The sequence below is a fragment of the Streptopelia decaocto genome (genome assembly GCF_964273445.1).
Source record: "Streptopelia decaocto genome assembly, chromosome: 3".
Taxonomy (NCBI): domain Eukaryota; kingdom Metazoa; phylum Chordata; class Aves; order Columbiformes; family Columbidae; genus Streptopelia; species Streptopelia decaocto.
In genome coordinates this window covers 34490986-34503629 of record NC_138656.1, presented here as the reverse complement: position 1 = coordinate 34503629, position 12644 = coordinate 34490986, and the positions used below count along the sequence as shown (strand labels likewise).

The following is a 12644-nucleotide window of genomic DNA, read 5'->3' as shown; positions in this document are numbered from 1 at the left end:
GTAATTCAGACATACCTTACTTTCTTCTATAACTTCAAAGGTAACTGAAGCAAAGAGCTGTGAAAAAGGGGAGGAAAAATCAAAAACCTCATGTCATTTGTAAGTATCTAGCACCCACATGTGTTTTGAGCTCAAGGAATAAATCATAAGACTTTAGTGCAATTTCATTAAAGTCAGTGAAGAACCATTGACTAAGTTGACAGATGATTCATCAACACAGTGAGGCCTCGAAACAAAACATGGTGTTTACTCGCCAGAGTGTACACTTAATGTTCAGATTTAAGGTTAGGAACTGCAAAATTTGTGTTATCTGACACAGTTTCTTCTTGAACAAGACTCAGTCTCATTTTTCCCCATCATGAAAGAATAGTCCTTCCCTGACAGTAACACCTAGAGGATTAACTCCTGAAGTTTAGTGTAATACAAGGGCCTTGATTGATTGATACAATGCCTCCTTGATTTTTGCATGGTCTGCAAGTACCTACCTTGGAAAGCACTTGTGGTAGGTACTCTGGTCGGTAAGTGACAAATGGGAAGAGAGCAGAGACATTGGTGAGCACACAGGACAGGATGAGAGGATCCTTTGTTTCAAAATTAAGGACAAGCTGCAGCAGATCTATGCCATCATTCACTGGAATATCCTACGGATGCAGAAAAGGGAAAGCAGAAGGAAAGAAGAAAGGAGGCAACACTCAGTACTTCAGCCTGTAGTACTCATCCTCCAACTCCTAGAGCCAGGCCACGGAGCTGCTGCTCATATCAGGCCTCTCAGCTGAACACAGCTGTTCTCAAAGCAGAAAGAAAAGCAGTAGAAACCTCGGTTTAATTGTGCACTACGTGCTCTTGCTGAAGGAAAAAGGACATCAGCATTGTCACTGGTAGGTTGATTTTGAGATGCCAGTCTCAAGCCTCCATAATATTGCTTGCACCTCTGGGAAAGGCAATTTTCCTCTCGGTTTGGCTCCCAATTCTCTTGAGTCTGTCCAACAGATTCTATGCTTAGCCAACTGTATCAATCCACACAATTATTTTACTGTGATTAGAATGATGAACTCAAGTGCATGAGCAGCCTAATCTAATAAAAATAATCACGCTAGTCTGCATTAGGCTGAGAAAGAAAATGCTCTCCTTCTGATTTGCCTGTTGCTGAACAAAAAGCAGAAGGAAATCACTTCTGATCTTGCAGTCCCTGAGCATGAGTTTCTTTCATTTAGCTAAAAGTTAAAAATAAAATTAGAAGTATAAATTTAGGAAATTTGTGCTTAAGCTGTCCTCTTGTTCTCTAGCGAGGCACTATGTCAAAGCATGCCACCTGAGTGCTCTCCTGTGACTTCTCATGGCATAGCACCCAGAACCAAGACATGCCTGACAGAGTAAGCCAGTATGAGTTTGGCGCCCTCTAAAGAAGGGTCACTACTCCTCGTAAGAATCACTCAACAAACCATCTGGGTTTTTGCATGGAGGTAACCAGTTACTACAGCCTTTTCAAGGACGACATAGCTGAAAAAACCCATTCGTGTCAACCCAGAATAAGTCAGGAGAGTAGGCATGAGCATCTGGTACACATACGTCTTTATCCAGGCTTCGAAACATCTGGCTGATGACGCTCTCTGAGAAGAAGGTCATGGCATCCCACTGTGCAAAGGATGGAGAGAAGATGGAGCAGAGACCTTCGCCTGTCCTAGCTGAAAGGAAGAGAACACTGGGGCTCTCACCATGCTCCTCCTTGCATGCACAACACCCAGCAGACAAGCACCCGCACTGTAACACCTCAGCATTCACAAGCGTTCTTGTCAGGCAGCTCTCCCTGCAGATGCCTAGCAGGGATGCCCTGGGAGCAACTAAAGTACTCCTGTGTGATTTGCCTCATTCAAGTGAGGGCTCCTGAGACATACATCCGATCTTTGAGATACTACGGGGAGCAACATCAGCAAATCACAGCAAGGAAAAGAAAAGGAGGGAGACCACATGCCCAGACTCAGCACTGCAGGCAAGACTACCCTCAGTGTGACTTTGCAGAGCTCCACGTGGCCTTCCTTCATGGGAGGAAAGCAAGGTCACTGACAAAGGGATTTGCCAGACTGGCAGAACTTCCCTGGACAAAAATAAAGTATGTTATGGAGATAACAAAGCCCAGATAATTGTAAAATTGCATCGGAGTGACAGCTCCATCTGTTTTGCAGAGAGATCTGGGGGAGGGAAAAGAGGAGCCAGTGGCTTTACCTTGGCTATTCCATATATAGACTGCAAAGGGTTAAATTTGGGGTGGGGTGGGTTTGATTTGCTTTTAATTTGCAAAGATCTTAAAAGCCTGAAAACTTCAGTGTTGAGTCCTGGCTTTCCCTTAAAAAAAAAAAAAAAAAAAAAAAAAGGCAAAAAAAGTTTCTTCTTGGCTTGAATTAAAAAACAAGCCTCATATCCCTTTTTTTTTTTTTTTTCCCAGGTAACTTACAGTTCATAGGTCCGGTATCAACAGGAGTTGTGAGCTGGTACTTCAGCCATTCACCAGCCATTTGGAAGCCCGTTCGAGGGTCCAGACGACAAGCCATCCTCATCACCTCTCCTTGCTGGGCTCGGAAAGCTGCAGTGAAAAAAATCAGACACCATGCAACAAGCTGGTGTTACAAAAGCTCCCTTCCCAAAAGCTCACCTGCAGCTTTGCAGACCTGGGAACATTATGGACTGTTGCTCTGGCAATAGCTGTGTAGTAAGCTCAGACAAACAGTCAGTAAACTAGGCGTAACAGGATGGGCAACTTTTAAAAGCGATTTAAATGGACTAAAAAAATTATGGATTAACATAAAAAGAAGTGCAATTACAATGCAATATGAATTATGAAAATCTATGGTAAAACCAGATTTACTACAATTAAACCTCTATTTATAATTTTAAAAATTCTCCAAACTATATGTTCACTGCTCACAAAACACCTTGAGATACTGAGACAGATAAAACAGTATAACTACCACTTCCTTCAGCTAAACACTTTTTCTGGGTTATTCAACTTAACCCAGTTCAGATTCTAGACTAACTAACTAATGTGAACTCAAAAAATCCAAAAGTGTTGTATTCAATTTCAAAGATATGAAGAGCAAAGGACAGAACAGGAATTTCCTTTGTTCTAAAATATTCCAGTACATGATCATACAAAAGAATCAGCTCTGCTGACTACAGATACAACCTGCATTGTTTAAAAAAGTTGTTTTATCAAGTAATTTTATTTTGTGTTTAAAATCCATTTCATTTTCTGATATCTGTAATACTTTCAATATAATTTAACTCCCTAAAACTATTTCAAATTCTGGCTTTATGCATTTAGCTACTTTTCTATTTCCATTCAAATAGATTTATTACAATAAGTAAAAAATAAACTACCTAATAAGCAATAAAAAAGTAACACCTAATATCTTCAAACATAAATGTCAAAACTAATAATTTCAGTAATTTATCAAATATATCCTCCCAGCCACCAAGTGAGTACTAAACTATGCCACCCACTGAGAACCAACCTCAGTTTTTGAGAAGTAAAATACAAAAAGAAAGAAAGAAAGAAAAAACTTAATACTCAGGGTTTCCTAGTTTGCTGGTTTAAGATCATGGTTAAATTTGGCTATTTTAATTGCTCAGCTTTTACTATTGGTACTGAGGCTTCTTAGCAGGGCCAACACAGATTTTGTTTCTGGAATGACATTTGAAGTCTTGTAAGCTGCCTTCCTGTCCTAACCTGAGCATGACTCCAGGCTGTTTAATTTCCTCCTCTACATGACCAAGAGGTGCATATTCTTTGACACTAGGTAGCAAATGCTACTTGGCCACCTACCTGGCCAGCAAGGAAAATAATACCAAATGTAAGTAAAACGAAACTCCTGAGCTGTCACAGGAAAATCCTAAAGTAATTTAACTCCAGGATCCAGACTGAAAGAGCCAAGACACAAATGGAAGCTGCAAGCCAACATGGTAGGCTCCATGCTCAGGCAGCAACTGAAAATAAGAGGAAAGGCACAGATGACAGCTTCCACGCAGGGTCATGGGAACTTACAGTTGAAGAAGGCATTGAAGTCCTCATCACTGTCAAAATCAAAGCGGGAGTATTCACAACTGGGGCTGTCTGTTTTAGAGGGAAAGCCCACCTGGAAACAGAGCAGACAATGTCAGGAAGGGAGGTCACCTATCACACCTAACACCAGCTCCAAGGAGATGAAGATCAAAGGCAAGGAGCAGATAGTGCTGAGATAGAGCTGTTTGCTCGGCAGCCTGGGGATCATTTCTCTGGCAGACACAATAAAAATGTAGTTTCTCCCCCACGATCCACAGGCCATGTTCACCTCGGCCCCTTCTCACACTCCCCTGGCCACAGCGATCCCATACCTTCACTAGGTTGGTCATAGACGCACGGAGGTACTTGGGGATCATGGCCAGCAACAGGGGGTTGTGAGACAGAACTTCATGCCGAAAGAGAGCTCCCCATGTGATCTGGGTGGAAGAGCGCAGAAACTGGGGAGAGAAGAGGAAAAACAGGGGAACAGAGAAGGATTTCAGTACTGGAATCTCCACCACTAAGTTTTTCTACCAGAAGGCAATAGCAAATCACACCAACTGTTCAGGCCAGGCCAAGGCACCCTGCAGGCACAACCTTAACTTCCAGAATGCCAAAAGTCTCTAGCTAAATATTAGGGCTGATCGCAAATTCTGCACTTTCTACTCAGCACCTCTGTATCAGGCACTGTTCCTAACGGGGTGATAATGAAGGAGAAACCACTTTGCCTTCCACGTCTTCAGCTGAAATGGAGAGCCTGGAGAGCAATATTAGGCAGCTGAAGTTCTGCAGTCTCCGGCAGGTTAGCACAGTTCTGCACATGCACATTCTTACATAGACATACATGAGACTTCCAGTCCTTTACATACCTGGCTGGGATGGGTTGTGAAGGCTAAAAATGCATCGAGGTATTTTCCAAAGTTGGCTGGGGTTTCCACATCACACTCTGAGCCCTGTTAGGAAGACAATTTCAGACAAAATGCAAACCGTGTCATGCTGTGCTCACAACTGGTGTGTTTCTGGGTAATGCAGGAACACTACATCCAAGGCCACAGATGATAATGGAGCCAAGACAAAAAAAACAAAAACCTGATTTTTTTCTGACGGCAGTATAGCCTAAGGAGTAACAAGTCTGGTGATCAGCCTGGGGGTGCTAGAGACAGCACATCCTCATTGAAAAGGGTGACTTCTCAGACACTGGAGTTCCATTAAAATAAAATTCCTAACAACTGCTGCTGCTGCCATGAGGCACAATTTTACTCCTACTGGGTCAAGTCCACCCAGCACTATCGAAGCAGAGGAATTAATGACTGCAGAATTTCACAAGTACACCCAGATTATTTCACTCCTATTCCTCCAAATGTTCTGTGCATTTAATGTATGGACATCTCTTACTGATAACTTTCTGGGAAGTTTGTTAGGAAAACAGGTCTTGCCTGGAGCCATAAATTCAAGGTTTTGCTGCACTTCAGTAACCATATAATTGAATCATAGAATGTCCTGAGTTGGAAGGGACCCACAAGGATCATCAAGTCCAACTCCTGTCCCTGCACAGGACAACCCCACAGTTCACATCATGTGTCTGAGGGCTTGTCCAGTCTCTTCTTGAACACTGTCAGGCTTGGGGCCGTGACACCTCCCTGGGGAGCCTGTTCCAGTGCTCCAGCACCCTCTGGGGGAAGAACCTTTTCCTAATGTCCAACCTAAGCCTTGCCTGGCAGAAGCACTGTGCTGAATGGAGGGAGCGGGAATTCAGCAACCAGCACAGTACGCAAAGTATCGGTGTGCATCTTCATCTCAGCATTGATACAAAGTATCAGAAAAATCAACAGCAGGAACAAATCCTGTTTCTTCCTTCAGCTTGAGGGAATCTTGGTAGAACAAACAGGTATACTCTTTATGTCATTTTTAGCAGGGAAATTTAAAAGGCTTCCAACACAGCAATAATTTCCTGAAGTAGTTTTTCTGTAGCAGTAGACAGCAATCAACTTGAGCAATTTTCAATGAAGCTTCAGCATTTTACAGAGGTCACAGGAGATGATTCTTGATGACAGCAGAGGCCTGAAATCAGTCAGGGTCCCTCCATTCTACATTCTTATGAGCTGGCAAGATACCGTTACCCCACTTGCAAACAGAGACATTTCTGCCTTTTCCAAATGTGTGGAGAGAACCCTGGTCCTACCCTAGATCAGGGTGGCCTCACCCCTAAGCCCTAAAAACTAGCCTTGTCAGGGTTGCTGCTGGTATTAGCACAGACTTACTAGCAACGCACATAGCTGGCTGCCCAATGCACACAAAACTTGGCAAAGTCTCTTCAAGAAAACATAGTGCTTCTCTACCAGGCCTTCTCCATCTGCTGTCCTGGGAGCAAGGGGAGAGAGAAAAACAGGATCACAGTTACTCACGCTGTAGGTACCAGGCACACTGCTATTTATCTTGTAGATAAAAAGAGACTAGAGCAATTTGACTTTATTGCAGTGGAATCTTCTTTGCTATTATCAAGTAGTACTGCTTTACTAGCATCTAAAATCTCTGAAGGAGTCCCTCCTGATCAGTTTCAGGCTAAAAAGAAAGCTGGGGAAGCTGGGATATTTACACCACTTTGTCCTTTAATTAAGGAATTTGAAAAAAGTCGCAGTTTTTCAGGTTTTGCAAAAGAAATGTTCAATTTTGTTCTCTCCTAACCCAGCCCCAGCTTCCTGCAGTTAAGCAGCAATACCTTTTGCAAATCACATCTGTGAAGCCATTTGTATGCAGTTTTGTGTGAAATTACAGCAGCAGGATGGTACTCACTGGGCAGCGGAGAGAATGTAGTGCATGGCAACATCTCCAAACAAGACCATCAGAGGCTTTCGATCCTCCAGCTTACCCTACATGTAAAATACACCAAATGTGTCAATTAGAACACAACTATTTATTCCCACCTACATAACTATTTATTTCCACCTGCAAGTGAAATCAGGAGATCTCCAGTTGTCCTTACATCTGTCCTTACAAATTATTTCAGAAAAAACTTGTCAAAAAATCTAATGTATTCCTGATCTCAAGAAATTTCCCCAAGCAATCTCAACACAGAAACTTTAAACCAAAAAACTGACCCTGAGACATTAACTCTTCTTCACAGCACAGTGGCTAGTTAAAGCCAGCTGCTAAACACTCAGGTTTGACACTAAGCTGCTTGTGAACATAATGGTGAAATCACCTGTTTAGATCGTGCTGTCATTTCTCTGAGCTGCCAGATGACACAGCTGGTGACACTATTTGCCACTTCACAGTTGTAGAAAGTGGGGGAAAAAGTCAATGGGGACCTCCAACTTCAAAACTGCGAGGAGAAGTGAGCACAGAAGTTGGAGAAGGTTCCAACAACTGCTGTATGTATTGTGCTGGCATGACATTCACGCTCAATATCATTCACATAAGTGGCCAAATTTTGTTTCTTAAATAAAAGTGCAAGTATATCACTGCTCAATCTGAAGATTTATACAGGAGAATAGAGCAAAACAAAGGGGAGCCAGAGGAGCTGAGGAGGAAGAACTCACTTTCCTGCTGACAGCAATCAGAAGACACTCTGCTGCTCCTATTTGGAGCTCAGGTTCGTTTAGGAGCAGACACAACATCTCCAAGAGCTTGCAGTTGTCTGCTGTGACATGGCTCAGGGCCACCCAGTCAATGTAGCCAGCCAAAGTGTTGAGTGCTGCTATCCCCACACGGCAGTTTGCCTGGGCCTGCAAACAGAGAGGAGGAGGCAAGAGGTCAGAGACACAGAGAAACACAAATTCCCATCTAAAGCCATCCACTTCCTAGGAGAACAGTACCAGGAACCACCCAGAGAGAGTGAGAGACTTGGACCCTTCTGCTGCCACCCTCTCACTTCTCTCTTCTCAAGGAGCTTGTATTATGGGTGAACAAATCCATCTGTAAATGAGAACTGCAAGTAATAGACTCCGAAGCCTGGGAAAAGCCTAATTCTAAGCAGTCTTAGTCTTACAAATCATTAATGCACTAACTCCCGCATAGCTCCACTCACCTTTGTCTCCTGAGCCAGATCAGTTTTCTGCAAAAGAAAACAAGAGATGGTGGGTGAGCAGCTGAAGCACACACTTGCACCCTGCCACTGCTGGACATGCCTATTCTCCAGAATGCAGGCAGAAAGCAGCAGCTTCACAGAGCAGCTCCCTAGTGACAGAGGCTGCAACAGAGTCTGCTGCTCATGACATTGCTGTGGCCATCATAACCACCTCAGCAGCACCCTGGCAGGTAAGACACCAGGACTTGGAATTGCAAGTTAAGCCACAATTTCCTTCTCATCCAAAAGATGACACTCCAGTCAGCAGACACCAGGGAGACAGAGGCGACCAAAAGGAAAGGTATTTCTTTGCTTCCTGGAAGCTTCCAGGGAAGAAGGTTTTGACCTTTAAAAGCATCTTGCATCCAAAAGCCAGACTGTGAAAGATGCTGGTGGCTTTTATGTCCTGAGATTGATGTCTGAAAATGGTTTGTCCATGTTCAGAAAGGCAGCTGGAGCGAGAGCCGAGGCGAGAGCTTACAGCTTGACTCCCAGCTCCAAACACTTGGTGCAAGCAGCGCATTGCTGCTGTTATAAAACAAGTCCCTCAGACACTCAGGTTTGATTTGTTTTTCAGATGCAAAGACACCACAAGTGTTTCTTTCTGCTGCAAGGTTTTGGTTTGGAAATTCTGTCCATCAGTGTATTCAGTACAGTAGTTTTAAGTTAATCTGGTTGTGTCCCAGACATCTAATAACTGAGCCAGCACAGAAGAAGTGCATACTTATTAGCACTGCAGACTACCGTGGTCTTGGGGAAGTGTCCATCATTTCCCCCAGTCTCGGTGTGCAGACAGGTAACTGAACACCCAACCCTCAGAATTTACCCTGTGCACAAACATCCCAAAGATCCGCTAACCTGTGGAGTGGTGAGGGCTTCTTGTTCCTGGGGTGCTCCAACCTTGCCAATCAGAAAGATTCCACCGTTAGCAGAAGCAGCCACACTTCAGAGCCTCAAGCATTGCAATTCAAACCTTACCTGGAAATGCATTTCAACCAGACTACAAAATGCACCAGGGTCTCCCACCCACCACCACGAACTGCACAGAGAACTGTCTGCTCTACAGGTGGCTTTGTTCAGCCTGCCCGTGCGTCAGGAAAATGAACAGAAGTCAGGCAGGAGATGGGTTTTTTTTGCCTCCCAGTTTCACATTTAGTGTAAATCTGGATTTTAATTCACAGAAAAAAAAGGAATAAGAGACACACCTAAGCAACTTGTTTCTACATTGATTTCTCAGTTTTGCTTCACTCTCAAATCTACTTCCTTCTCACAGGAAGAGACAGGGGTAGAGACTTGCCTTCACCTTCCACCTTGACCAACCCGCACATCTCTGACTCTATGTAAGAATTCAGGAACGAAGTCTCTTTATACAAAAAGGAAGAGCATTCCTCACCACAACTCGACAAAAAAGGGCTTCCTGACCTGAGCTCTTGGAGAAAAGGACCAGAGAGGCCCAGATGCAATGCTGAGACATCAAAAACTCATGTGTTCTGGTGCATCACGACAAAGACACCACGGCAGCGTAAGAGAGCAGATGCGAGCCCAGGACGGCATCTCTTTACTGCTGAGTGCTGCATAAATGACCCCAAATCTACCCATTTCTGCCACAACCACACCTTTCTTTTGCTGAGCCGTACACCCCTAGTGTCAGCGGAGCATTCCAACACCACAGACAAGGCACGCACCCACGCAAGCCATTTACACTAGCAAATCCAAACTATCAACACTAACCCTGCCAACCTGGTGTGATCAGTCTCTCTGATCAGCACCAGCTCCCCAAGCCACAGCAGATCCCCACCTCCCTGCAACAGCGATGGATTTCACACAGTTTCTGCACTTGCTTCCCCAACAACTCACGAGTTGTACCCCAGTTCCTAAACACCTCCAGCACTGACTGAACCCAAGGAAAGGGGGCTCTTACCATGCGTCTGTACTTATTGACGTTCTGCTGCAGGGTAGTTAGTAGGAAGCTGAAGATCTTCTCCATGTTCTGGGTAAGGGTTTGCTGGATATCTCGTCGCCGCTGGGTAGGCAGAGTTTGAAAAGTCACCACATCCTCCGCCAAACGTAGGAGGATGAACATCACCAGTTCTGTCTGAGTTTCCTGATGTTCCAGAATGAAATACACTCCATCAGCACAGTTCAAACATTAAAATCACTAGAGGACAGCTCAGAGGTGCAGAGAGAAAATGAGCATGCATGAAGATACAGGTCACACCTTGGGAAAACAAGACAAGAGCATGGCATTCTCTCTCTGCTAAAATAATCTGCTAGAGTAACTTAATTTTACAAGGATTTTTGAGTCCATCATCAATCAGCCTGTCTCAGCTGACCATGAGTCAGTCAGTCAGGCTTTCCTCAGGACGATGGAACACTGAAACCCACAATATGTGCAAGCAGAACAGAACAGACAGATGTGTTTCATACCCCTTGCTTGGAGAGAGTATCCAGCTCCTTTAGCATGTCAGGCCAGTGCTGAGGCCATTCACGCTTGATCATCTCCACCACAATGCGAGACAGAACACCCTTAATGTGACTTTCCTCCTCTAGAATACTTTGAGTTCCCTGTGATAAGAAAGGGGCAGTTACACAAACCCACAGACACCAGACATTTATAATTCTCACCCAGGAGGCACAGTGGTTGCAAATGTTCCAAATACAAAATAAAAAACAGAACCAACATTGGGTAGCTCTTCATCCCAGCTACCTGGGATGACACTCCTACCCTCCCAAGCACCCGTAGCCAGCAAACTCCAGGAACCAAAAGGATTTTCCTCAAAAGGTTACTTGGTCACAAGCACAATGACAGAGAAAACACAACTAATATAATTACTTCAGTATTGTTGCAAAAGACAAGAACATCCATATTTACTGAATTTCCTCCTAAGAAAAGCAAAAGTACCTTATATATGTTATACAAGCCTCACAACTTCCTTCCCTGTGAGACGACATGGTCATCAACCTGACTACAAGACAGAGAAAGGCACTGGAACAACCAGGGATGCACAGCAAGAAAGTAATGAAATGCAGAATCGAATTTAGGTCCTCTGTGCTAACTAACTGGAGTCTTTTTTTCTTTTTCACTCCTTCTTTCTATCTCCAAGTGAAAGAACTGTGCTTCAGAAAACAGCCTGGGGTAATAGGTACTTACATTGGATATGAGGCCCATAACATTGTTCTTTAGATAAACTTTTTCTAGGCGAGGCATATTGTTCCAGCGGAACCTGTTCAAAAGTTAAAAAAAAATAAAAGACACCAAGTCAAAACATTCATAAAGATCTCTTGACTTCCCAACGAACTATCACTTCTTCACCTAAACTAGGAACGCTACAGCTCACTGAATCTGCCAGTGCCCAACCCTTTAATGAAAAGGCTGAGTTAAAAAACTGCTGATAGCAAATCAGCATGCACCACTGAGGCCAACAGACATGAGAAGCAGCAGCAAAAGCACAAAGCACCAGGTCTGTAGAGGCGGCAGAGAGAGCAGAGTCTCAGAACTGAACTACTACAAAGCCTCTTTGTTAGCATGAGGCTAACGATGGAGAATGCTGCGAAGACCTACTGATAACCCTGCGTGCTTATTTACATCTTCGATGCCAATGTGTCCTGGAGCTCGGTGAATTAACCTTCCCAACCATTTTTAGAAAGCAGCACAGAGTAGGACAGCAGCCGTCCTGTGCTGCAGAACAGATTCTCTGTGTCCTGAACGTGCCTCCCTGAAGTGGAAGGCCCCGAGGGGGCACAGAGCCCGCGCCAGGGGCTGCACGGCCAGGGGCCGGCACCCTTCCCCGGGGCAGGGGACCGTACTTGACCACATGCTCCAGGATCTGCAGGCCGAAGTGCCGGACGATGGCCGTCTGCGTCTTCTCCGCGAGCTTCAGCCCGCAGGGCACGCAGATGGGACACTTCTCCTTGAACTCCTCGCAGAACTGGGAAAGAACCGCGGACAGGCACACGCGGTTAAAACACGGGGGTGGGCACGGGGCGGCCGGTAACGGGGCGCTGGGGAGGGGGGCGCAGCCCCGGCTCCTGAGGGGCCCGCCAGGGAGATCCGCCCGGCCCCCTCGGCGCCGCGCAGGAACAGCTCCCGCCGCCCTCCCCTGCTTCCCGACGGCTGCCAGCGCCTCGGGAGCCGCCCGGACACCCCCCATCACCCGCCGCGCCGAGCGGGCCCCGGGGCCGTGCGGACGGGGCACCCGCGTGGCCGGAGCCCGGCGCCTCCCCGCCCCGGCCCGGGTACCTTTAGCGCCTCCAGGCGGTATCGCTGCGTGGAGGCCGGGTCCATGATCACCGTCACCGCCTTCACCAGCTGCTCGCACAGGCTGCTCACCTGCTCGGCGGACATGGCGGCGGCGCCGGCCGGGCCCGCGCCACCGGCCACCGACGGGCGAGAGGAGGGGGCGCCCGGCACGCGGCGCACGCGCGGCACCGCGGCGCCTCTGCGCATGTGCCGCGGGGAAGGAGCCGGCGGGAGCGCGCGTGCGCGGCGCGCCGTCACGGCGAACCTTCCCCCGGAGAACTGCAACTCCCGGCGTGCCCCGC

At 46.1% G+C, this 12644-nt stretch overlaps 1 protein-coding gene across 4 annotated transcripts in view; it reads right to left on the bottom strand.

Annotated features, from left to right (window-relative positions):
* The window catches only part of XPO5 (exportin 5), a 29392-nt gene extending 16878 nt beyond the window's left edge, over positions 1-12514 (bottom strand). For 2 of the 4 annotated variants that reach the window (XM_082049221.1, XM_082049222.1), the window contains exons 1-17: positions 12343-12514; positions 11910-12031; positions 11254-11326; positions 10530-10667; positions 10024-10206; positions 8961-9002; positions 8064-8090; positions 7576-7761; positions 6830-6906; positions 6298-6397; positions 4906-4989; positions 4369-4494; positions 4040-4130; positions 2453-2581; positions 1570-1685; positions 486-641; positions 16-57 (exon numbers count right to left, since the gene is read on the bottom strand). In XM_082049221.1, coding sequence (XP_081905347.1) covers positions 16-57; positions 486-641; positions 1570-1685; positions 2453-2581; positions 4040-4130; positions 4369-4494; positions 4906-4989; positions 6298-6397; positions 6830-6906; positions 7576-7761; positions 8064-8090; positions 8961-9002; positions 10024-10206; positions 10530-10667; positions 11254-11326; positions 11910-12031; positions 12343-12447 — 1797 coding nt within the window. In that variant the 5' untranslated portion in view covers positions 12448-12514. The remainder of the gene's footprint in view (positions 1-15; positions 58-485; positions 642-1569; positions 1686-2452; positions 2582-4039; positions 4131-4368; positions 4495-4905; positions 4990-6297; positions 6398-6829; positions 6907-7575; positions 7762-8063; positions 8091-8960; positions 9003-10023; positions 10207-10529; positions 10668-11253; positions 11327-11909; positions 12032-12342) is intronic. The other 2 variants (XM_082049223.1, XM_082049224.1) reach the window with 1 other exon arrangement.
* Between the last annotated feature and the right edge of the window lie 130 nt (positions 12515-12644).